This window comes from Dromiciops gliroides, chromosome 3 (genome assembly GCF_019393635.1).
Source record: "Dromiciops gliroides isolate mDroGli1 chromosome 3, mDroGli1.pri, whole genome shotgun sequence".
NCBI lineage: Eukaryota > Metazoa > Chordata > Mammalia > Microbiotheria > Microbiotheriidae > Dromiciops > Dromiciops gliroides.
Window position 1 is genome coordinate 438,527,563 of NC_057863.1, and position 26,388 is coordinate 438,553,950.

Sequence of the window (26,388 nt, forward strand, 5' to 3'; positions counted from 1 at the left end):
CAATTAAATATCATCATTATATTATTTTTTTTTTTGCCAGGCAATTGGGGTTAAGTGACTTACCCAGGGTCACACAGCTAGTAATTGTCAAGTGTCTGAGACCATATTTGAACTCAGGTCCTCCTGAATCCAGGGCTGGTGCTTTATCTACTGCACCACCTAGCTGTCCCTATATTAATTTTTTAGATTAATTTTTGATGCATTTTAAAACATCAGGTATATCCCAACCAATACACAGAGCTCACATGTTACATTCCCCAAAAGCATTCAAGCAAAATACCTAAAAAGAATAAAGATTAATAATCTAGTTCATTTGCTGCTTTTGTGGTTTACTATTATTAGTTAAAAGAAAGGAAATAGGCTATAACTTGAGTAATTTGTTACCAATTTTTTTGTATGGTAGGCCTGATTGAGGTCAGTTTGATGCTTCAGGTTTGTATGAGAACAAAATGTTCCTCATTCTTGAAGAGGACCATGACAGATAACATGACTTGCAATGAATTGGATTTAAATGAGGAAGGACTATGCAAAGTCACCAGCCTCACTTTCTTCTCCTGAGCCTTCTGGGTCCAGTGGCAAGATATATTATCTGGACAGCTGGAGATGGCCTTGGGTGCAATGGGAGACCTTGGCCTTTTAAGCTAAGGCCTTTCCGAGGTCTCAGTTTGCCCGAGGCAATGGCCATTCAGTGATGAAGATTAGGTTTCTAGTTCTTTGGAGGATAGCTAAAAGAATTAGGGTATGTGAGTATAATGGAATATTGTTGTGCTACAAGGGAAAAATGAACAGGAAGAATTCAGAAAAATTTGGGAAGACTTCATTAACATAGAGAACTCTAAGGTAAGGGAAATCCCTTTGCCAAAGCAGGTCAGCATTTTCTCTGCAACTTACAGTCTTAGAGTAGTGTAGACTACCCATTCCTAACTCTGCCATATGTTATTTGGCCAATAGGCTGCGCGCGCGCGCGCACGCAGAATGAGTCAGAGGCAGGGCTTTTGAATCCAGGCATTCCTGTCTCTGTCTACTCTCTAACTATCCGACTTTTTCCATTGTTTCAAGATGCTTCCTGGGGGTGAAATCAGATGCTTTGGTGATTTTTATATCATAGTCATTTCCTTTGTATTCAAGAAAAATAGCTTGCTAAAAAAAACCAAAGTAAATCCAGTCCTCACTGTCCTTAACTTACCCTACTTCTTACTCTTCTCTCTCCTGATTCTCTTCCAGTTTGTTCTGACAATGCTTTCTCAGTCTCTTTTGCATCACTGGCCTCCTAACTTGGAGTGCCACCCAAGGCTTTGTCCTGAACCATCTCTTTTATGTTTTTCTACTTATTCTTCCTTGATAATCTTTATTTCTCTGGTTTCAGTAATCATCTCTAAGCAGATGAATTTGGAGTTTATTATAAATTAACTGTAACGATTGGAATAACGCCACCTGCTGGAGACTTACTGTAGAAGAGTTCCACCCATGAAGTGAAGGTCTTTGAGGGCAAGACCAGGAGTCTTTTCTTTGGCGTCAGGAAGTGACGCGGCTAGTGGGAGGAGGAAGGAAGAGACTGGCGCTCGCTCTGGGGCTCTTTCCTGAGGACACTGGTGGAGCGGGGAGCTAGAAATGTGCTCTCCCTTTAATAGATAGGAATCTAGGCCTTTTCTTCTCTCTTTACCAAACTCTTATTCTCCTTAATAAATGCTTAAAAGTCTAACTCTTGCTAAAGTTTATAATTTACTGGCGACCACTCATTGGATATTTTAGACAGACTAGCTAGAATTTTAGCCCTAAACATACCCCTTATCTTGCTTTCTTGAACTTTCTAGTTAAGAATTCAATTTCACTAGCATTTATTGAGTAACTAATATATACCAGGTACTGTGCTAAGAGTTGGGAATATAAGGGCAAAAACAAAACAAGCTCTGCCCCAAGGAACTTATGTTCTCCTGTGGGTATGGATATATGTGTGTGTGTGTGTGTGTGTGTGTGTGTGTGTGTGTGTGTGTATACATATATATATACATATATATATATGTCAATCAAATGTTTATTAAATGCCTACTTATGTACCAGGCATTGTGTTAAGAACTAGGGCTACAGAAAACTGATGTAACCAAGATTACAAGGGAAGCAGAAAACCGGGAAAGAATTTTTGAAACAAATATCTCTGATAAAGACCTCATTTCTCAGATATATAGAGAACTGAGTCATTTCCCAATTGATAAATGGTCAAAGGATATGAACAGGCAGTTTTCAGACAAAGAAATAAAAGCTATCTATAATCATATGAAAAAACTCTAGATCACTATTGAGCAAAGAAATGCAAATTAAAACAACTCTGAAGTATCACCTCACACTTATCAGAGTGGCAAATACAACCAAAATGGAAAATATTGGATGTTGGAGGAGATGTGGGTGGACTTGTAAAAAGATCCAACCAATCTGGAGAGCAGTTTGGACCTATGCAGAAAGGTCTATAGAACTGTGCACACCCTTTGATCCATCCGGCAGTACCAGTGCTTGGGTTTATATCCCAGAGACATCTCCCAAAAGAGAAAAAGACCTATTATAGCAGTTCTCTTTGTGGTGGCTAAGAATTGGAAATCAAAGGTGTGCCCATCAATTGGGGAATGGCTAAATAGCTATGGTTGGCTAAACAAACTGTGGTATGTGATGGTGATGGAATATTGTTGTGTTATAAGAAATGACGGAATGATTTCAGAAAGGCCTGATATATAGTGAAGTGAGCAGAACCAAGAGATAATAACATTGTACACAGAGACCGCAATATTATTTTTTGAAGAACTGTGATCCAAGACAATCCCAGAGGACTATGAATGAAACATACTATCCACCTCCAAAGAAAGAACTGATATTGATGGAACACAGACTGAAGCATGCCATTTTTCACTTCATTTTTTTTTCTTTTATTCAAGTTTTCTTGTACAAAATGACAAATATGGTAATGTTTTACATAATCATACATGCATAACCCATATCTGATTGCTTACTGCCTCAGGGAGAAGAGGGAGGGAAGAAGGGATAAAAAAATTGGAACCCAAAACTATAAATAAAAATATTTATTACTTTAAAAAAAATTAAGAGGATTGTATTAGATGAAAGACTTTCTTTTCTTTTGTTTTTGGTTTTAGTCATGGACCTCTTAATTAGTCTGATGCAATCTATGGATCTCTTCTCTCTTTTGGGGGGGGAGGGGCAGGGCAATGAGGGTTAAGTGACTTGTCCAGCGTCACATAGCTAATAAGTGTCAAGTGTCTGAGGCCGGATTTGAACTGAGGCCCTGTTGAATCCAGGACTGGTGCTTTATCCACTTTGCCACCTATCTGCCCCTGGATCTCTTCTAAGAATAATATTTTTAAATAAATAAAATCTGTGAGTGTCCCCCCCCCCCAAAAAAAAAGAGAGAGAACTTGGGCTACAAAAAGAGGCAAAAGGCAATTCCTGCCCTCAAGGTGCTCACTGTCTAATGGCAGAGATAGCGTGCAAATAAATATTTACTGGACAAATAAGAAATAATTAACAAAGAGAAGGCACTAGAATTAAGAGGGGGTTGGTCTTAAAGGAAGTCCAAAGGTGGAGTTGAGGAGGAGGGAGAATATTTCAGGCATGAAGGATAGCCAGCCAGAGAAAATACCTGTAGCCCAGAGGTGGAGGGTCTTGTTCATGGCCTGGGCAGCTAGGTGGTGCAGTGGATAGAGCACTGGCCCTGAAATTGGGATGACCTGAATTCAAATCTCACCTCAGACACTTAATAGCTGTGTGACCCTGGGCAAGTCACTTAACCCTAATTGTCTTAAAACATCCAGGACCATCTCCAGTAGTTCTGCTGTATATCCTACCACTGGACCCAGATGTCTCTGGAGGAGAGAGTAAGGTTGGTGACCTTGCACAGCCCTCCCAATTCAGTGCAGGTCATGACATCACCCTAATGTCATGGTCCTCTTTGAGAGAATGAAGGACAAATAATAACCCAAGAGGCCATTGTCACTGGATAAGATAAGTAAATGAAAAGTAATATTAAGAAGAGGGGTAGAAAGTACTAATAATGGGAGTGGGGAGGAATCAGGAAAGGTACGAGAAAACCATTGAGTGGAATCTTTCCAATATACATCAGAGGAAGAACATTTCAGGTATCTTAGCACAGTGCCTGGCTATAGTAGGCACTTAATAAATGTTTCTGATTAAATGGCAAATTAAATGAATTGTTTATGATCACAGCTACTAAGTATGTGAGGCAAAATTTGAACTCGGGTCTTCCTGACCTTAAGTCGTCTTCTCTTTCCACTGTTCCACTTAGCATTCTACAATGTGGAAAGGACCAATATGTAAATATATAGTACTACTTTCTATTATAGCAAAGAATTGGAAACAAAATGGGGAACAAGTGCACAAAATAGGGTATATAAATAAATATAATAGACTATTACTTTACCAAGAAAAATGATGAAAGGAGCAAATTCAGAGAAACTTGTCAAGACTTGTATTAACTGATATGCATTGAATCGGGCAGAACCCCATGCCATCTCCCCAGTTGTCCTAAAGCTCAGACCAGAAACCGAGGTCTAGAAGATCTAAACTTTCTGTGTCTGGAACCCTCACCCTGTGAAAAGATTCCTAATTGATAGCTGCCCTGATGACCTACATCTAGGATTGGTTCCATCTACACTTTACCACCATGACATATGTACCTGCTCCTCCCTTTTATCTTACCCTGCTCCTCTCTAGTTCTGTAATCATAAATCAAGGCTGTCATTATTCCACAAAAGAGTATATCAACTTACTCTCCATTGGATAGGCTATAAAGTCTTCAAACCAAACTATCCTTCTTGACCAACACTCTGTGTTGTCTCTCCCAATTAGAATGTAAGGTCCTTGAGGTCAAAGACTGGATTATCGGGGCAGCTAGATGGCACAGTGGATAGAGCACCGGCCCTGGATACAGGAGTACCTGAGTTCAAATCCAGCCTCAGACACTTGACACTTGCTAGCTGTGTGACCCTGGGCAAGTCCCTTAACCCCCATTGCCCCGCGCAAAAAAAAAAAAAAAAAGACTGGATTAGCCTTGGTAAATTAATCACTAGAACTTAATATAGTGTTTGACAAGTAGTAAGCTCTTACTAAATGCTTTTTCATCCTTTCATTCATTAATGATGATTATAACAGTGTCAAGGAAAACAATGATGAAAAATTTGAGAATTCTGAGTAATTCAGTGACTAGTAATAACTTCAGAAGACTTTGGCAGAAAAGGGTCTAGAATGAAGCATACGATTTCGGACCTACTCATTGTATTGATTAATTTTTCTTGACTATACTTATTTGTTAAGAGGTAGCTCTTCTATTGGGAAAGGGGCAGGAAAATTGGTAGATAGTAATGATGCAGAAAAGAAAGGAACGTTAAGTGAAACATTAAAAAAGAGGATAAGGAAATTCAGGAGACGTTGACAAGCAGGGCAGTTTTGTTGCTGCTGTATTAAGTGTACTGATTTTTAAAAATCAGCTATACAACTGAAGTTCATTGTTTTTACATACAGCCATCTTTCCTGTTATTTACATGTTGAAATGTTTGGTTTGGGGGCAGCTAGGTGGCGCAGTGGATAGAGCACCGGCCCTGGAGTAGTCAGGAGTACCTGAGTTCAAATCCGGCCTCAGACACTTAACACTTACTAGCTGTGTGGCCCTGGGCAAGTCACTTAATCCCAATTGCCTCACCAAAAAAAAAAAAAACCCAACTTAACATCAACAAAACCAAACATTTCTTTTCTTTTTTTCTTTTTTTTGGTGAGGCAATTGGGATTAAGTGACTTGCCCAGGGTCACACAGCTAGTAAGTGTTAAGTGTCTGAGGCCGGATTTGAACTCAGGTTCTCCTGAATCCAGGGCCGGTGCTCTATCCACTGCGCCACCTAGCTGCCCCTGATGTTAAGTTTTTAATAAAGATTTTCTTAATGGAATATATTTACTTACATCATAATGCATGTAAGTAAGTTCATTGCAGTTAGAAACCTTTTCATTCTTTGTATTTACTCATTAGGTACTTAACCAGTAGTTGTTGATGAATTGATCTAAGGAGTCTGTTTCTAAAAGAGACTGAAGAATTTTTCAGCTTCAAAAAGAAAAAGAAAAGGGTAGCGTGTTACTATAGATTATTGTGTCCTAATTTGTTTGACAGTAAAAATTAGGATGCTTAATGGTCTTCTGGAAAGGTTCAGAGCAGAGATGAGTGTTGGTGACTAGGATATTTCCATAACTTTTCCTTCTGCCCCATCCATTCCTTTTTCTTGCATGAGGAAAAGAGCCCAACCAAGTGGTGCTGTACAGTGCGAGGTACCTCTTTTCTTCAGATAATAGCTTAGGAACTATATGAGAGCTTTCAAGTTATTAGGGTAAAAAATACAAACTGATAACAATAGGGAGAATGAATCACATATATTTTCAGGCAAGATTTTGCCCAAAATGCTAAGTACTAAAATGAGTATACCTAGTTCCTTAGTTGTATATCCTTCTTATGTTAGTAATATGTAGTTGTCTGTCTTTACAACATGGAAATGTAATAAAGGATTAAAATACTACCAAAATAATTCTTTAAAGACATATTTATAGCACATTTTAAGAGAATCTGAATGATCAGAAATGTATCACATATGTCAGAAAGTGAAATTTAATTTTGAATTAAAATAACTTCATTTTTTGCTGAAAAAATTATAAATGTACTAGAAATGTTTTTAGACATATCTTATCCTTTCAATACAGGCAGTTCAAGGACCTGTGGAATATGAGTGATGACAAACCCTTTCTATGCACTGCCCCTGGATGTGGCCAGGTAATGTGATCACTTTGTCCATTTGTGTATGTGCAAGTCATTTGGGAGTTGAATAAAAGTTTAAGAATAAACATAAGAAAATTTCTAGGAAGTATTTGTAATTTTCATTTAATAGATTGAATATTCTAGTTTGGGTTGAACCATAGACTAAAGGAATCTACCATCTATGGAAGAGTATGCTCCAAGTATTGTAATATACACATTGGTTAAAGCTACTCTGGTAGATTGATAGGAAGACATGGACAAGGAAGAGAAGAGGGAATGCCCACAGCTATAAAATTAGTTTCACTGAAGTATATCATAATGTGGGGGTAATAAAATACAATATAGTTTTTAAATGTATCAGAAAATGAAATTTAGATGAAAACTACATGGTCTTACAGAAAAATGCTAATTTGTTTTGTACTTTTTTGTAAAATTCGTTGGTAGTCAACCAATACTATCCTTTATATACTTATATTCTCCAAGTCTGCTATGTTATAAAGCAAAAACAGCATATTTGGTTGAAAAGTTTCAGAAATTCTCTTTTTAGTTTTTTCAAATAAAACATTTATACTATTAATTTAATTGCTATTAAGTTCATAATGTGAAATATTATAGGAAGAGTGAGTCAGAACGAATGTCCAGTGCTCATATGTATGGTCTGTGTATGTATAGATATGTACATGTCTATATTGTATATATACATGCCACTACTTACATATTTATATTTACATACAAGTGTGTTATATAACCTAGTAAGCACTTATGTGCCTTAATCTGTGGCATTTCAATATAATTGTAACCTGCCTTTTCAAGAGAGACTTCCCTGGTGTGGTAAGCAGGAATTAGATTATTACTATATTTTCTTTAACAACCAGTTATAAAATTAAACTTTTCTATGATTACCATATCTGAAGTAATACAAAGAGGAAATTCTAAGTTTCTCCCTTTTTTCCTTTTAATGAAAACAGATATTTATTTTGACTTAGTGGCTAGAGATAAGACCTCAGAATCGGAATTATCAGAGATACATCCCATCTCTGTGTGACCCTGAGCATATTATTTGACTTCTTAGTGCCTCAAGCAAATTGTGTCTGACATGTTCCTCTATCCCCTCCTCATTCTCCTCAGTGCCCCCCCCCCCAAAGACTGAGGTAGAGAGTATAATAAAGAAGTAATTTTTTCCATCTAGGAAGTTTCCTTTTTTTTTCTTCCATTTTCCTTTAAGTAGTTTTCCCCCCCCCCCCAAAGCAGGCTATATCACATATTAGCATTTTGTAATTTAATACTTTATTATATTCTGGGAGAATAGAAGGAAAATTTCTAAATCCTATGAGATTCTACAAGCTAATCAAAAATTATATTGATGTAAATCTCTTACATAAACACATAGTAGTTATATAGTGTTTCATCTATTATTAGTTACCTGGATTTGAGTAATGAAGTGCTTGCTATGTTGTTGGTATTGTAGAAAAGACTTTTTGCTAAATTTTCTGACAAAGGTAGAAGCCATACCTTGGAAAAGACATGGGCTCACATGTATCATATTCTGAGTTACCGTTAATAATTGCTATTCTTCAGTAAAATGTTAGCTCCTTGAGACCAAGGGCAGTTTTTAGTTTTGGTTGTTATATTCCCAGTACCTGGCCAGTACCTACCTTCTCTCAGAAAGTACTTGATAAATGTTTATTGACTTAAATATTTGTTGAATCCTTCATTGGAGCCTGGGGAAGTATGTGTTTCATTGGTCTTTTTCTCCCAAGTAGTTATAACACCTCAATAGAATCCTCTTCTAAATTTTTTATTCTATGAAATTGAATATGTATTCTATTTGAGTTTCTGTAAAGTCCTACTCTATTAACTTCATTATGATGTGGAGAGGACTTGGGGTTCTTGAAGTGTGTCAGTAGAGTGAAACTTCTCTTTAAGGGCCCTACTGAACAGGAAAAGTCACGACTATGGCCTCAGTAAGAGACCGTCTGATTTCTGCAGATCCATTTTGAAGAGTACAGAGAGGTTTATTGCTTTCAGGCTGTCCACTTAGTGATTAATTCTTTGGTTATGGTAACCCATGAAACAAGGGAAAATGTGAAATGTCTCCATTTGGCCCCTTTTAAACTTACAAATTTATTGTGTTATCTTGATAGAAAGGAGACAGATGGTCCTAAGAATCACACAGTTTTTGGATAACTATAAACCTTACTGTATCTGTTGATACACTTAACAATGAAATCCTTGTCTAATGAATAACATATAACAACCTATAAGTAGGATGTAATTGTATCAGTCTTGTCATTCTCATATTCGCTATGTCCTTGTCTCCTCTGACATTGCCACCACCCTGGTACAGATCTCATCACCTCATTCCCAGACTATTGCAACAGATTGTTGATTGGTCTTTCTGCGTCAAGTGTCTTTCCCTCTCCGATCCATCTTATACTCACATGTCAAATTGAGCTTCTTTAAATCACGTCTGACCATGTCATTTCCACCTTCCCCTTCCTTCCTCCCTTTATCCTCCCATACTTTTTAATAAACTTCACTGGCTCCCTGCCACCTCCAGGATCAAATATAAAATCCTCTTTGGTGTTCAAAAACCTTAATAACTTGGCTTTCCTTCCACCTTTCCTAGTCTTGTTAGACCTTATTAACTCTCACGTTATCTATGATTCAGTGACACTGGCTTCTTTGCTGTTTCTCTATACACTAATTTTTGTGACTGAGAATTTTTACTGACTGATTGCTATGCCTGAAATTTTCTCCCTCCTTATTTAAGACTCCTGGTTTCCTTCAGGTCCCAGCTAAAATTGAACCTTTCTACAAGAAACCTTTGCTGATTCCCCCTTAATGCTAGTCCCTTCCCACTTTTGATTGTCTCTAGTTTATCCTGTAGTTGTTTTCATATTATCTCTTTCTTGAAACTGAGTTTCTTGAGAGCAGGGACTGTCTTTTGTCCTTTTTATCCCTGAAACTTAGCACAATGCTTGGTACTTAGGGGGTATTTAATAAATACTTGTCAGCCTACCATTAAACAGCTAAAGGAAGTTGCTGCTAAATGGAAGGAAGGTTCCTAGGCCTTCCTGGGAGAGAGAAATAAAGGAGTTGAGGAAATTGGTTTTTATCATCCATTTAGTGGCAATAAGAAGCATCATTTCATAGGCTGTTTGGTGATCTCATAAATTGTAGTGTTTAGGATAAGCATTTGCCAAAAGACCACCATGAAAATAATTGTAGCTTATGCAGCTGTTGCAGAAGATGAAGAAATTGAAATGTCTTTGAAGAACTTGATAAGACCCTCCTTAGCAATATATACTTTGATATTTAGTGACTTAAATGCAAAAATATAGATGTAAAGATGGCAAGAAATGTTGGAAAATATGATTTATTTAAGTTATTAAAGCGTAAAATTGCACTGACTGATGGGAAACCCTGTATTTCATGGATACTTTATTCAAAGAAAGAATGAGAATGTATTAGATATGATAAGAATCCAATAGTATGATCAAAATTAAATTGCTTATGTTAATAAACAGGAACCAATTGGATCAAAGGATTCCTGCATCAGCTGTCTGTATACAGACTGCTGTCTTGTTAACACCAAGATCAGAATTAGTACTAAAATAAAAATGAGGAAAAGATAGTGTACAGTAAACCCAAAATGAGAAATGGATGGAGGAAAATACATCAATATCATTATAAAAAAATTCATTCTAATACATCCTCATTCTTTCAATTCATTTAGAAATAATAACCAACATAAATTAACTGCCACAACAAGAAGACCAAGAAACCCCCCAAATTGCCTTAGTCAGCAGAACACTTGATTTATTTGCCAGAGAGATATGGTAGCTAAAGGCAATGTTAGTTTAGAATAGGAAATTTTTCGGTGAAATCTCATGAAGAACAGCAAGAATCACGGAGGGAAAGGGAGCTTAAAGAAAGTTGGGAAAGAGACACAACAAAGCAAAATCATTCTTAGGACATTTATAGACAAAACTTGGAAGAAAAACACAAATGATGGCGATCTGCAAATAGAGATCTATATGTCTTTTGAATAACAATTTTTTTTTTAATTATCAAGAACAGTAGAGCACCCTTCAGTTGAACTACACACCATAGTCCTGGTTGTGTTCATAGAGGAAATGACATGTAAGAAAATTAAATAGAGAAAGTAGCCAGATTAGAAAAAATATAAAGGTCTGTTCTGAAAGTAGTACAGTTTTCATAGCATCTGAAGCGGGTGATGATAGCAAATGTGTAGAAAAAATATTAAGCCTTATTACAATCGTAATAATTATAACCCATATCCCATTTTTCTATCTATATAAAATTTTAATAAGAATAATTAGACATGTATTAAGAACATTCTTGGAAGTGTTAGTGGAGGACAGACATACTTTTGGATGCAGTATTCAATGATAGATTAAATTTTTACCATCACTCAACTAAAGATGTAGAGAATACAAGATCTCACTGCCCTTACTCTGACTTATAAATGCATTGTATTAGGTAAAGCAAAACACCACCTTTAATGCTTTCTAATAAGGTTTCTTCCCTGCATATGTAAATAAATGATATTCCTTAAAAAAGATAACAGAGGTAACCTTGATTGATTACTCTGTGATCATTCATATTTTTTTTTTTTTTTTTTAGTGAGGCAATTGGGGTTAAGTGACTTGCCCAAGGTCACACAGCTAGTAAGTAAGTGTTAAGTGTCTGAGGCGGGATTTGAACTCAGGTACTCCTGACTCCAGGGCCGGTGCTCTATCCACTGCGCCACCTAGCTGCCCCTGTGATCATTCATATTAAGAGCTGTCGCTCTCATGGATTTGAGCCAGCACAGAGGTCAAGTTGAAGAAGATTCTCTGATTCTCTGCAGATAGTGAAGTACAAAAGCTTTTATGTGGATGACATTGTGTTGAATACATTAGTTCCCAGAACATCACAGAGCTTCCTGAGACCCATAATCATGCAAAAGCGTTTGACCAACTATCCATGAAGGGGGGTGGGAACCTCAATAGATGAAGAATTCCTATTGTCTGGACTTTGGTAGGCATTTGGATGGACAACCTATAATCTTCTTTGAGCAGTGTATTAAGCTTGTACAAATCCTGCAAATGTACAGTTTAATTTGTTCCCATAATTTAACAGGAAGAAGAAAGTGGACTAGATTTTTGGAAAATTACAAAGTTCTTCAAGCTTCTCTCTGAAGCAAAGGCCTATCTTTGTAATTCTGAACTGGTGTGGACGTATAGCTGTGAGTCACGAAGATGTGAATTTGAGGATCACCCAGAGGGCAGTGGGCAGGTACATGGTGGGAATGAGCAGGTTGCAACACACTACAAAAAAGAAATTATGAAGTAGTGTTAAAGGATATAATCAAAGAAATTTGTGTGAAAAATAAGATTGGGTTTCTTTGCATGGTGAGAGAGAGATTACAGCTGGACACCTTGTACCTCACTGATAGTCTCACATTGTCAGGTAAACTTGAGAAAGGCTTCTGCTATGTTGGCTTGTACCCACTGTGACTCTAGAGAACAGTTATACAAAATCAGGAAAAATTAATGGGTTGCATCTGCATCATTGGAAAGAATACTTTGATGAGATCATAAATCCATGAGAATAATGGAGTGTTTATCACTAAGAGAAATAAAATGTCAGTATTTTCTGGCCAATATTTATTTTTATTTATTTATGGATATAGATACAGAAATATACGTGTGTGTGTGTGTGTGTGTGTGTGTGCGCGCGCACGTATAAATCTGTTTTCATAATATGGTCATAATGTAAAATTAGAGAATTTTATTTTGAATGTTGGTAGACTAAATTCATTTGACTTTTGTGACCTAAGTGAATTTTACAGGTATCAAAAACTGTGCTACAGAATAGTTTCTTGGTTGTTGTAGTATGTTCCATTTGAAGTCTCAGTACATAAATGGGATTGCTTTTAAATTAGTTATGTTTTATGTGAGCAGGTGGCTAGAGAATCATTTTTGTAAATTTTGTTAATTTTTTTCAGGATATGGTATGTGGCCAGACCGCAACTTTTAAAAATAAGAATTTAAAATTCAAATGAATATTGCCCCCACCAGAATTTGGGAAGTTGTACATTTATGTCAAGAGTGCCATAACCTAAAAACAATTGTGAAATTGTTTTCAGGACAAGAAAATACCATTTTGGATAGTCTCAGAAATGGCAGTTTTTCTTCTTTTGAGGATTTTTTTTTCCCTAAATAGTCAAAAGTTGCCTGATTCAAAATTAAATGATCTGGAAAAAAAAGTGAAATGTAACTACAGGTTCATTCATTTTTTATGGCTTAAATCTGACTACAAATTCTAGTTGTTTTTCTTGGAAACAATTCAATTTTTTTAATGAATCATTTTTTAACTAAATTATGTAGTTTCATAAAGTGACCACTTTAGAAGACAACATTCATTTGAATGCATAAATCCAGGCCATGTTCTCTTTTTTTTTTTCCTTAAAAACAAATGTTACTATATCATCACACTTCCTACATGTATTAGCCACAACAAAATCTAGCTAATGTCAGCAAGTAACCAGTTAGTATTAAATATGCTTAAAAGGCACCAACAGTACCTGTGAAGTTAAATGGTTCTAATTTAGCAATATTGCTGCAGATTTTTTTTTATATCCAGTTATGGTTGACATTCTGATTTAGATACTTCAGTATATGTATTTTACTAGGGTTAACATTAATTTAAAACTTTATACCTATAAATTACTAAACACATAAAGCAGAAAACCTCATTCTACTACAGCTCTAAAATGTTGATTATCACCTACTCCCACTTATTTTTTTTTAAATGCAACAAAACCTGTGTTGCTGTTTGAGTATTTCATGTATTTGTGAAAATGATCATTAATTTATTGAAATTGATTTTGAAGTAGTATTCTAAATAATTCAATAACAATATTAGATTTTATATTGTAGAAGACTTCATTTGGTATTAGGACTTGGTGCCAGTGACAATTTTATTTATTTATTTTGGTGGGGGCGATGAGGGTTAAGTGACTTGCTCAGGGTCACACAGCTAGTACGTGTCAAGTGTCTGAGGCTGGATTTGAACTCAGGTCCTCTTGAATCCAGGGCTGGTGCTTTATGACATATTCATTTTAAATGGAGTTTGCTTTGAAAAGCAATGCTTCATATTGACAATATGTTTGCCTGTGTAGGATATTTAAATATTGATAAAAGTATTTCCTTAATATGTGGTCTAAATTTTTAATGTACTATCTTATAAGAAATTTATCATGCTTTTCTGTTTTTTGTTTTTGAATAGTGTAAAATAAGGCCCTTTCACATACACCTGCTAAGTCTTTTTTTCAACAGGCACAGCATTTGAGAATGGCACTGTAAAGTTGTCAGTGGTAAGTGAGTTTAAAAGAAAAACATCTATTAAACAAAGTGCTTTGGTATTTGTCAGATGATGATCAGTATTTCCTTTAGTGATATAGACCATAGTCAACCTAAGTTACTTTAGGAGCCTTTGAAATATTATATTGACTTATTGGAGACCTGGAATTAGTCAGTGCACTTTAATTTATCTACATAAAAGGGCTGATAATCAACAAATCACAGATTTGAATTAATATATTCAGCTATTAATGGATGGAGAGATTTTTTGGATGTCTCTGTGTGAGTTCTGAAAGATTCTGGAACCACAGAACTGCCTCCAGATGTCATAGAGTTTAGAAAAATCGAGTTATATAGAGCATGAAGAAGTCATCTGGTTCATCTGCCTGCTTCTTGGCAGGTCACTCTTAAACTACTTAAAAGTTATTTTTCTTAACTTTTAAAGAACTCCAGAGATAGATTCCCTAAACATTCCCTAATGACCTTTTCTAAAGCTTAATCAGACCTTATACTCAAGAAATATTTTTGTGGTGAAGCAAATATTCTTGTTCTCCTGGAAGTTCATATTACTGTTCTGTGTTTTAAAGAATGAATTCAGTGTTCTTGGCTGGCTTTGTAGCGAATAATAATTTTGATTATGATTTTGCAAAACTTTGTTTTTAATACAAACAGATCAGCAGTGTCTTTTAGGTAGGTAGCCTCATTGTCCATTTCCTTGGTATTAGTAATCTAAATAACTGAAAAGCAAAAATGCTAGTCTCATTTTAATGTTATCCTTGGATCTTTATAATGGAACTTATCTTATAATCACATTCTTTTAGTACCTTGTTGTATTTTTTTAAAAATACACTTTGATTAGATCCTAGGCTAATTAGCTTTTTCTCAGCGTCCACCTTATAGTTAAAGTTACAGGGAGGATTTGTTGCTTGTGCTCAACAGCTGATGAAAAAACCATAGAAAGTATTGCTATCTGTATGCCCATGTATGGCTGAAGAAATCCTTGCTGAATTGCAATCCCTTTGATATTGAAGTAAATGTGAGCTTTCTTGATGATATCAATGCTGGTAGGGTCTATCATTCTTATTTTATTATACTTTCAAATATCTTTTAATTTTAAAAAATCTAAATTATAATTAATTGCCTTATTGGCACTAGATATTTTCTTTAATACGTAGAGATCCTAAGAAGGTTGTTTTCTGAAATTATTTGCTTGAAGGACCAGATTGTTTACCCACACTCTGAGTAGTTCTTTATTATTGCTATACTGTCAATGAGTCTTCCCATTGTAGTGTTGTTGAACAGCATAACCCCAGGTAGCAGATCTGAGTGGCTATTTTACACTCTATAATGAAGAGCTTTTGGCACCAAGGTGTTCTGGTGTTCATGATCCATTGACTTAATTTGTTCTTTGTGAGTTCAACCATCAGCTTTATTGCAATTTCTGCTTAAGTTTCTAAAGATATCTGTAGTATGTTGTATTGAAAGACTATCTCAGAAGATCAGGAATATTTTTTTTCCATAAAAATCTTTTATTATTTTCCAGTTACATGTAGAGATAGTTTGCAACATTTGTTTTTATAAGATTTCTAGTTTCAATTTTTTCTCCCTCCTCCCTCCCCCCTCTCCAAGACAGTGATATAGGTTATATATGTACAATCACATTAAACATGTTTCTGCATTAGTCATGCTGTGCAAGAAGAATCAGAGCAAAGAGGAAAAACCTCAAAAAAGAAAAACAAAAAAAATTAGAGATAGTATGGTTCAATCTGCATCTAGATTCCATAGTTCTTTTTTTTTTTTTCTGGATTTGGAGAGCATTTTCCAACATGAGTCCTTTGGAACTATCTTGGACCATTGTATTGCTGAGAAGAGTCAAGTCTATCACAGTTGATCAACACACAATGTTGTTAATACTGTGTACAATGTTCTGGTTCTGCTCATCTCACTCAGCAGAGGATCAGGAATATTAAACAGATAAGTTTATTATTATATTTTTAACATGGTTGCAAAAATTAGTTTAATAAGGATGTATCTGTTTCTTTGGGGGGGGGTAGGAATAGGTTTGGCGTGCAGTTCTTCATTGTTTCCTTCAATATCTTGTAAATGTCTCAGGTCTCTCAAAATTTATTAATGTCTCAAGATCCCATACAGACTATGGAACTGAGAGGCAATTGGCTTAAGAAAATTAGACCTGGATTCATATCCAAACACTACCACTAAATTCGTAACATTGGACAAATAATACTTTTTTTCAGCTTCAAATTTCTCATCTGGAAATTGGTGGTGGAAGGATGTGGTGGAATAAATTAAGTTCCATCTAGAAATTCACTATTCTCTGAACCTTTTGGTTCTGTTAAATTCCTCAGTATAATAGTGTTGGTCCATGTGGTCATAACCATAGTATATTTCAGCCTAAAGCCACACTGATGCCTATTATCAACCTTTTCTCAAAGTATTAGGTATTGAGGAATATCTCAATATTTATTGGCAGTCATCCTCTGTACCACTTTAAGATTTTGGTAGATTGATTTTCTTTGTCATATTCTTAATTACTGACTTCTGTATCAGTTTTTTTACAAGTTTGACCAGACTTAATTTTGTTCTTGTGACATTTTATACTCATGTATACCAGATCCCCTATTTATTTATCAGTGATAAATATATTTAGTATCTTTATCCTTATAGATACAGACCTTATTGCTATATAGCAATTTTCACTTGGACTATTTGTAGCTTGATTTTTCTTTTTCCTTTTTGGCCAGCGCATAGCAATGCCTTTCAAATTATAGTTACTTAATATTGAATGAATGAATGTTATATATATTATATAAATGAAATAATTTCCCATTTGCTCTCTTGATACATTTCTAAAATATGATTCTGATGGATTTTTATTTGGCAGTGATTGCTATCATTTCTTTTTTAGAGGCAAAAGAATATTTTCTTTAGGGAACAATAATAACAATTTGGCTGGATTGCAGAACAGTATGCAATAAATTTAGAAAGATAAGATAAAGCTAAATCGTGAAAGGCTTTAACAGCCAGACAGAGGTTTATATTTCATCTTAGAGCAAAAGGGAGCCAGTGGAACTTCTTGAGCAGGAGAGTGATATGGTCAGACCTATGTTTTAGGGATAACATTCTGACAGCTGAGTAGATGATGAATTGGAGAAGGGAGAGACTAAATGTAGGAGACCAATTAGGGGGCTGTTGCAGTAGTAGAGATAAGAGGTGATGAAAGCCAGAAATAAAGTGGTAGCCATGTGAATGGAGAGAATGGGAAAGGTACTCTGGAGATACACTTGACAAGACTTGACAGTTTATTAGATATTAGGGGTGAAAGAAAGGTGATGTGATAAAATAATGGAATTTGGCAGACACCTAGGGGCCCCACCTGATTGAGAGAGAAGTTAAGAAGAGTAGATGATTTGGTGATGGGGAAAGGTAATGAGTTCTGCTTTGGCCATTCCGAGTTTAAATTGGTATTCAGGTAGTTAATAGGCTGCTGTGATGCAGGAGTGGAGTTCAGGAGCAAGACTAGAGTTATTCTTATCTATATAGACCCAGGGATCATCTACATAAAGATCATGATTCAAACCCATAGGAGCTTATGAGGTCACCTAGAGAGTGTGTGGAGAAAAAAGAGATGGCAGCACAGCACAGAACCCTGGGATGCATTCTACTCAGGGAGTGGGACATAGCTGTTGATCCAGCAAAGAGGCAGAGAAAGTGTTAGTTGTTTAGATAGTAAGAGGAGAAACTAAGGACTAACAGATCACCCTAAGGTGATCAGACCCTGGGAAACCACTTAATACTAAAACTGTTAAAGACTGATTTTGTAAACTAGAATGTCATAATTATTTGCAGTGAGATGAAATACCTTTCTAGTAAACAGAGTACTTGGATCTTCAATACAGAGAACCCTTTTCCTGGCATCAAGGAACTTGGAAAAAAAAATTTGTAATCATAAGGTTGCTTAGTGAGCATGGAGTCAGAACCAAGGAGGGGTTGGACAATTTTATTTTACATTCAGGGTTGTGAGAACTCAGAGAATTACATGATCTCTGTCCTTTTAGAGAGAACACCTTTCCAATAATTGGGAAACCTTTCAGATATAATCTGGATTTAGACTGTGACATTTAAACTGTTGCCCTTAAACTTGAAAATAGGTGCCGTGTTTGTCTTTCTTTGTATCCCCAGTACTTAGCACAGTGCCTGACATGTAATAAGTGCTTAATAAATGTTTATTGCTTGATTGCTTGACTTAGGCTCTATTTAGACTACCACCCTTCTTTTTGCATTTGTCCTGAACAGATTTTAGTTTATCTTACTTTCAGATTGGTATTATCTGGGAGAAATACTAATCCTTTAGGCAGTTTGGGAAACAATCTATTATTTCATTCAATTTAGGTTAATTTAGGTAGTGGAGAATTGATTATGATAGCTTCCCTATGGTGAATTCCAGCAAGCAGTGAAGAATTCTGGGGCACAGTCATAGAGAAGAGAAAATACAGTTTCTTGTTCTGCAAGCTAGTTGCAAATCTGGCTTGAGTTGGAGGCATGATCTCTAGACCTGCCAGTAGAATTAAGACTTACACATTTACCAATACATTATGACTGAGTCACTGCAAACTCCTAATAAATATAGATAAATTCAGATGGACTTTTATGATTTAATTAAAGCTTTGGCAAGTTTGGGACATACTATGTCATGGTCTCAAAATACCATAGAATTGCAAGAACTCAAACAACCCAAAATTCAGCTGACAAAGTAATGTAAGATGCCATACTTTTAAAGGTATATTAGATCATGCTACCTTATAAAATAATGAGCTCTCCATTGTTTGCAATATTCAGATAGAGACTAGATGGCTAACTGCCAGGTTGAAAGATAGAAAAGATTCTTGTATTGGGTGGGAAGTCATAACATTGATTAAGTAGATTGTGTTCCAGTCTGTATTTCATAAGATTTGCATTTGATTCCAAACTTCCAAAATTTATTATCTAATAATATTTAGTCTGATATTTTAAGGTTCTTAGAACAGTAGAGATGTAGTTCTCTATTCATTAGAGAATTTTAGTTCACAATACATTTTTTGGAATCAGTAGTTTTGGTGAAGAGGTAAAAATACATGAACACTGGAAGATACAGCTCCTAGAGAAATTATAGCTCCTAGTTGAAAGGTCATGTGGTACAGAGATGTCACACTAAAGGCCTAAAACACTCTAAACCAGATTAAAATGTAATTGGGAAATGTTTAACAAAATAAAATACAGTGTAACATAGCTAATACTAATTTGTGGTTTTCTAAGGCAACATCTGTTTCTGTCTGGGATTGCTTTGGAATTCTAATTAAATCAATAAGTGGTAAATGTTCCTTCTTTCAAATATGCAACATGTACCTTTAGTTATTGTTTCTTAGGAGCGAGTTGATGTGCTGAAGGTAGTAGACATAAAAATTTATATTTGTACATACTGTGTGCATATAAACAATTCAGTTTTAGGACATAGAATCTGACACAGCAAATAGCTTAGAAAATAGTATGTGCCCTCTTTTAGAAAAGAGTTTGTGGCTTTTATTATAACAATAAAGTAAATTTTAAGCGAATTGTAAAATATCCATTCTATTTTTAAACAACTGTTGTTATATCATGTTCAGAAGCATTTAATATAAATATTTATTTTTTAAATTAATAGAACTAAGACTCTGGTTAACTAATTGGTAACACAGTTTTGTTTTGTTTTTGTGTACTACTCATCTGCATGTTCTTCTATATAGACCTAAATAAAAGTTGTATCATCTTAGGCAAGTCCTTTCATTCAACATACAGGGTCATTTTATGTGTGTGGCCCATGATGTGTACATTTTCATGTGAATGTAAAGAATTCAAAATTTTTTCTTAATTTGTTCAAGACTAGTATTTGCAGGAGAATTTCTCAAATTAAGATTAGTATTTAGGGTAGTTTATTTTAACTTAAGGTGGTAAGTATTTTTTTAAATATTGAAAAATGAAATACTGTCTTCAAAAGTCAGGTTTTTCCCCATAAGTGTTCATTTGCTATTGAATAGGAATCATAGAATGTTATGCCATAACATGGAAATTAATGCAAATCTACACATTTATATTGTTTACTTAAATTGATTTTTTAAAATTGCCAAACAGGTTGTGTGGATTAAGGATACATTTTTATAGTGTTTATTCTTAGCTTTAGGGTGCCCTCTGATCACTTGGTATCTGCTATGTTGTTACCAATACTAACAAAGATAGATTCCTTTGTAGTTAACAGATAAACTGCTACTTCAATGTTCATGGTGGTTTTACATGTTGTGGAAATGAATTTCCATATCATATTATTTATTTTGATCAAATTGAAAATCTTAACTATATTTTAAAACTTTTTGCCACAGCGTTTTACCAACGAGGATCATTTGGCTGTCCATAAACATAAACATGAGATGACACTGAAATTTGGTCCAGCTCGTAATGACAGTGTCATTGTGGCTGGTTAGTATATGCTTTTATTAATAGCTTATATACATCGTTCTCCTGGAATGTGCACAATTTTTGTGTATTTTCTGTACATAATTTTGTGATATCCTTTACACTGGTGAAAAATGCCAATGATTTCATTTGCAATAAATGTTTGCAACATGTATTTTACTCATTACATATCCATTTCCACTTTTGACCATTCATTCACGTTTTTTATGTGCTTTTAAATGTAGGTTTCTTTGTCAGTATTGTGGGAATTAGTGGAACTTTGTCGAGCATGCATAATAAATACAAAGGGTACTAATAATTGAATTTCTGTGGTATTAAGTGAATGTTACTCAAATTTTTTGAATCTTATTTGCTAAATATTCTAGAAATTACTTATAAGGCCCAAATACCTGTCTGCTATTAGGAAGAACAATTAGCAAATTAATGAATTTGGATTCAGTTTATGCTTCTCTTAAGGCTAATTTTATCTGTGAAATAAGGTGTTCTACCTAGATTAAAAACCATTATTAACCCTGAATAAAATAAAAAGAATCAGGAATTTTACTGTATTTAAATTTCATTTTTAATTTCCCCAACAATACCTGAAATTTAGTCAACACTTTTCTTTATCAAAGCGTTAACTTTATTAACTTGTTTCAAAAATAGAAACAAAATTAGTGAATTTGCTAATTGTTTTTCCCTGCTCTTGACACTATGTAATAGAATTTTTTTCATATTTGTACGGACAGATACATATTTGTATTTTTACTGCAGTTCCATATTTAATGGATAACTGTTGTGGAAAAAATTAAAATGGAAGTTTTTATTTGAGAATTTTATACAAAATTATAAATATTCTTTACATTGCCTCATAAAATTAATAAAACTACATCCATATTTTTAAAAATCCTCATGAACTGCTCATTTATCTGTGAAAATTTGTATTCAGTTTCTCAGAACCTTAAATGCTTCATTTGCTTTGAGTCAAGTTAAAAAAATCACAGTCTAAATAGTACTTCTTTTAGTGAACCTCTAAAGGATAAAAATGACCCTGTACCCTAAAGATAATACTTGAAAATAGATATATTGTCCAAGAGAGTTTTGAAATAATGCCATTTAAAAATTACTCAATGTGCAATAAATTTGGAGGAAAAGATTGACAGGATGGTGTATAATTTCAATGTTCAAAGTATTTGCAATGAAAAATTAGATAACAGAACATCTTGGAATCTTTTATAATTATTCATGATGAATAAATTAATAAACTTTCAAAAACCTTCGTTTTTATCTCGATCTTAGAAATATTCTTTCAAAATCTCAAGGTTTCACAGTCTCAAATTATGTCTTTAAATTAATATGGGGAAAAAAAGGAACAAACTTTTAAAAAGATTCCAAAAGGAAGGGCAAAGGGAATAAGGCAGGGGGTGAGCAATTCTAGATTGTCTTAGGTATTGTACACTTAACATTAGGAGTTTGCCTAGAACAAAATTGATTTCACAATCCTGGAATGGCATGAATGTGATTCTTTACTTAGAATCAGAATCACTAAGTTGGAAGGGACTTCAGAAGACTTTATCTCTAATCCAATATGGACCTGAATAATAAGAATCCTTTCTGCCACATACCTGGTAAGTGGTCATCCAGCTTTTGCTTGAAGACCTCAGTCATGGACAGCCCGTTACCTAAAACTTCTATAGATTACTTGTTTTTAGATGTAACTTTATGTTTAAATTTAGACTTGAGGCTTTATATAAGGACAAATTTCTTAATTAATGGCCAAAACCTGAATAGGATACCTCAGGAAGTAGTGGATTCTTCCTCACTGAGGGTCTTCAAATAAAAGATAAATGCTTGGCAGGCATTTCATTGGGAATTTTCCCCCCAAATATGTGTTACTTTAGATAGTCACTAAAATCCCTTCCAATTTAGAAATTATTTAATTCTATGAATATTTTGTGATGGCCAAGCATTTTAAATTTATAACTTACCTTACCAAATCAAAGGAAAAGAGAAAACATCTAAATTCTTTATGGAACCAAGTTGTTGAGGCATCTAGGTGGCATAGTGGAAAGAGCTCTGGACTAAGTCAGGAAGACCTGAGTTCAAATCCAGTCTCTGCGACCCTGGGCAAGGCACTTAACCTCTGTCTGCTTAAGTTTTCTCACCTGTAAAATGGGTTTAATCACAAAACCTATTCACAGGGTTGTGAGGATTAAGTGAGTGAACTTATGTAAGACACTCTGAAAACCTTAAAATGTCATATAAATGTTATTTTGTTTTTAATAATATCTTGCCTTAGTCTTATTTAATAGCTGCTTTTCAAACAGGCTAATGGATACCTTCTGAACAGTTGCATTGGCCTTGAGTATTAAGTAGACCCATTTTAACTGATAATCTTAAATTGTTAAATAATACTAATTTAATTGCCCCTAGAGCAAATACTGAAAACTAAGTTAAAGGAGCATTCTTAAAACAATAATTCTACCTTCTCAGAGTACTACCTTGTACTTCCATGAGCACAGATTTTGAATTTGTATTTAAATTTATATTTCATGGAATTTGACATTTAAAAACATCAAATAAAAACATCCATCTATATATCTAAATTAATCATTTAGATTATGCAATATATGTATATATAATTTTTTAATACTCAACACATTAATGGTTATATTTGTTGACATTTGAGTTCTCAGTTTTAATGGTTTGTTTTGTTTTATGTCTTCTTTCATTTATGGCCATTTCAGTATATTCATTGATAAAAATTAATTAAGCTAATCCTTTTTTAAATGAAAACTTGTTAGGTTTTTTTTCCTTTTTAATACTCATTAAGAGTCCCTAGTGAGAACAGTTGAGTAAACAAATCATTAGATTGAAAACAGAAGTCAGCATAGACATAGTTTGCTAATTGATCATTGATGGACATGAGATGAAATATATACAGTTACATTAGAAATTAATTATATAATTTTCTTACTTAGGAATATGTTCAATCCTTTAAAAACTTTAAACAATTAAAAATGCATAGGCACCAAGAAAGGCCTGCATTATACCAAATTACTTACCCAATGAGTCATAGTATAATAGTGATATACTATATTTATACTAATGTGTATAATGCATATGTGTATATATGTACATATACATATATACAGAAAATACTTTTGTTTTTATTAGTGTGTATGTATACTTGATGATTTTTGTATGTGTATATATGCATATTTGTGTATACATGCACACATATATTAAAAATACATAAGTATTTTCTGTAACTCTACAGACCCAAACCAAATACAAGCTAATTAATATTTGTGGCAAAGGTAGAACAATTAGGAAATTAATAGATTACCTGTTAACCTGTTTGAATTTCATTGGTGTACTTGAAATTTAGATCTTGTTTTTCACATCAGGGAACCTGGCTCTCTGGTTTGGACTGCAAGATACATTAAAATTTGTACATAATTTCATGTGATAACAGTGCTGATTATAAAGCAGAAGTCTTAGTTGTACAGATTAAAAGACATTGGAAATAAAAGGCTAAAGTGTTACAATGAAAAAATCTGCTGTTTATTCCTCCTTTAGTAATTTAGTAGCTGATATTTTTTAATTGAGCTATAGTGTGTATATATAGTATATACATATTACTTTATGTAGCATGTACACACAAATTGAATATTGATATAGTATCTTTAGTAATTTAGGAAACACTCCATAATATTACTGTTACTTGTTAATATACATGGTATGGAAAATATATTTTTGACAGCACACTTTGCTTACTTTATACAAACATAGGTAGCATTAAAATTAAGAGCTAGCTTCACAACATGGTAAGTAGATATTTTAAGATCTTAAAAATGTTTTCTTTATGGTATTATTTTATTGACATTTTAGCCTACCTAGTAAACTTTATTCTGGCCTTCCTCCCCCCCCCCCCCAAAAAAAAGCTTATTTCAAGATAAATTATCAAAAGTTGGTGGGAGGGAAAGTTTATATAAATATGACCTTTTATTTATTTTTCTTAAAGCTTATTCATTTTCAGCTATTTTGTATTTTCTTACAGAGAAACCTAAAGTGACTGTACTGACATGTTGGATAGTAGAAATGATTTTGGTTAAAAGTAATTGATCCCTGAGCACATTGGTATAGCCAGCTATCCCACTTATAAGGAACAGGGAAGACTTCTCTTAAAACTTCTATAAAGCTGGAGGAACTTTCTTGTCTGCTGTAGAAATTTAACTAAATCTTGTTTGCTTTAAAGGAAGAGTTCTTTACAAAGAAAAGATAAGCAGCTGACTGAATCAGTTATTTGCTGTTTTTGTGTTAATAGCCAAATTTTAGACTGCCTTTTCTAATACTTAAAATGATATGTGATTGTGTCTTTGCATTTAATTTCAGATCAGACACCAACACCAACACGATTCTTGAAGAACTGTGAAGAAGTGGGTTTGTTCAATGAGCTAGCAAGTCCATTTGAAAATGAATTCAAAAAAGCCTCAGAAGATGACATTAAAAAAGTATGTTTGGCAACACTTGCATTTTAAAGACTTCATAGGGATACTGCTAGCTGTTATCGTAGTATCTTGACTCATGTGTTTACCTTTTAGCTTTATTTCTGTTTTGCATTTAGTGACTTTATTTTTAATGAACACTTGCATTTTAGATGCCTCTAGATTTATCCCCTCTTGCAACGCCCATCATAAGAAGCAAAATTGAAGAGCCTTCTGCTGTCGAGACATCTCACCAGGATAGTCCTTTACCTCACCCAGAATCTACTACCAGTGACGAAAAGGTTAGACATTTCTATTTTGGGGGGAAATTCAAATTAACATAGTGCTCACCATTCTAAAGCTGTATACTCTGAATAAATTGTACATTTAATAAAAGAGTATAAACTTGCGATAGCATCTTGTTAACAGTACTGTGTATGACAGTAAACAGTATAATTAAAGAAAAAACTCAGGGATTTCAGGAAAAGAAATATATATGTATATTGAATAATAATTTCCTCTTTATTGAAACTTCTTATGATCCAATGTCTTTGGTAGATTTTTCTGACCTGCGTACTGCAGGTTTAAGCCTGTATGTCATTCATGTAAATCTATATATGTAGTCTATCTACATCCAGACAGAGTCATTTCTGTTTTTATTACCTTTCTTGCTTATCTAAATGCCTTCTTACAGGCTTACAAGCCTTAAGTTCATGCTTTTCTCTCCTGTGCCTTCTAAACATACAGTGCTACTTCTACACACTTTATATTAGATTGTGACTTGTCTGTTTCTCCTGAGCCAGTATCATGTTTCCTCACATTTTTTTATCACCTGTGAATCATCCTCATATTTCTGTGGCTCTTAGAATGTTGTAGCTTCTTCAGAAGGTCCATATTCATACTTTATAGTAAGAACCTTTTAGTTGACATGTAGTTCCAGTGATTCAGAATTCCTTTCGCATTCAGTTCAATAAATATTAAGTTCCTATCATGTTCAATGTTACTAGGACAATAAAGATAAAAAACTATGTAACCCTTGCCTTTAAAGAGTTTATAATCTACTGGAGTTTATAATGAATAGTTGGAAATCTTTATCTTCTCTGTTATTTTTGCACTTACCTACATCTACATGCTTTTGATTCCTCTCTGCTCCTCCAGAATCTGCTTCTACCTCTCTTCCATAACATGTTATTTGTTTTTCCATCTGATTTAGTAACCCTTTACTCTC

At 34.3% G+C, this 26,388-nt stretch overlaps 1 protein-coding gene across 3 annotated transcripts in view; it reads left to right on the plus strand.

Moving 5' to 3' along the window:
- ATF2 (activating transcription factor 2) overlaps positions 1 to 26,388 on the plus strand; it is a 111,943-nt gene that overhangs the window by 37,377 nt on the left and 48,178 nt on the right. For all 3 annotated transcript variants that reach the window (XR_006355600.1, XR_006355601.1, XM_043993098.1), the window contains exons 3-6: positions 6,760 to 6,829; positions 20,598 to 20,694; positions 25,069 to 25,187; positions 25,334 to 25,462. Coding sequence is in view for 1 of the 3 variants with exons in the window: in XM_043993098.1 (XP_043849033.1) it covers positions 6,760 to 6,829; positions 20,598 to 20,694; positions 25,069 to 25,187; positions 25,334 to 25,462 (415 nt within the window). In the remaining 2 variants the exon portion in view is untranslated. The remainder of the gene's footprint in view (positions 1 to 6,759; positions 6,830 to 20,597; positions 20,695 to 25,068; positions 25,188 to 25,333; positions 25,463 to 26,388) is intronic.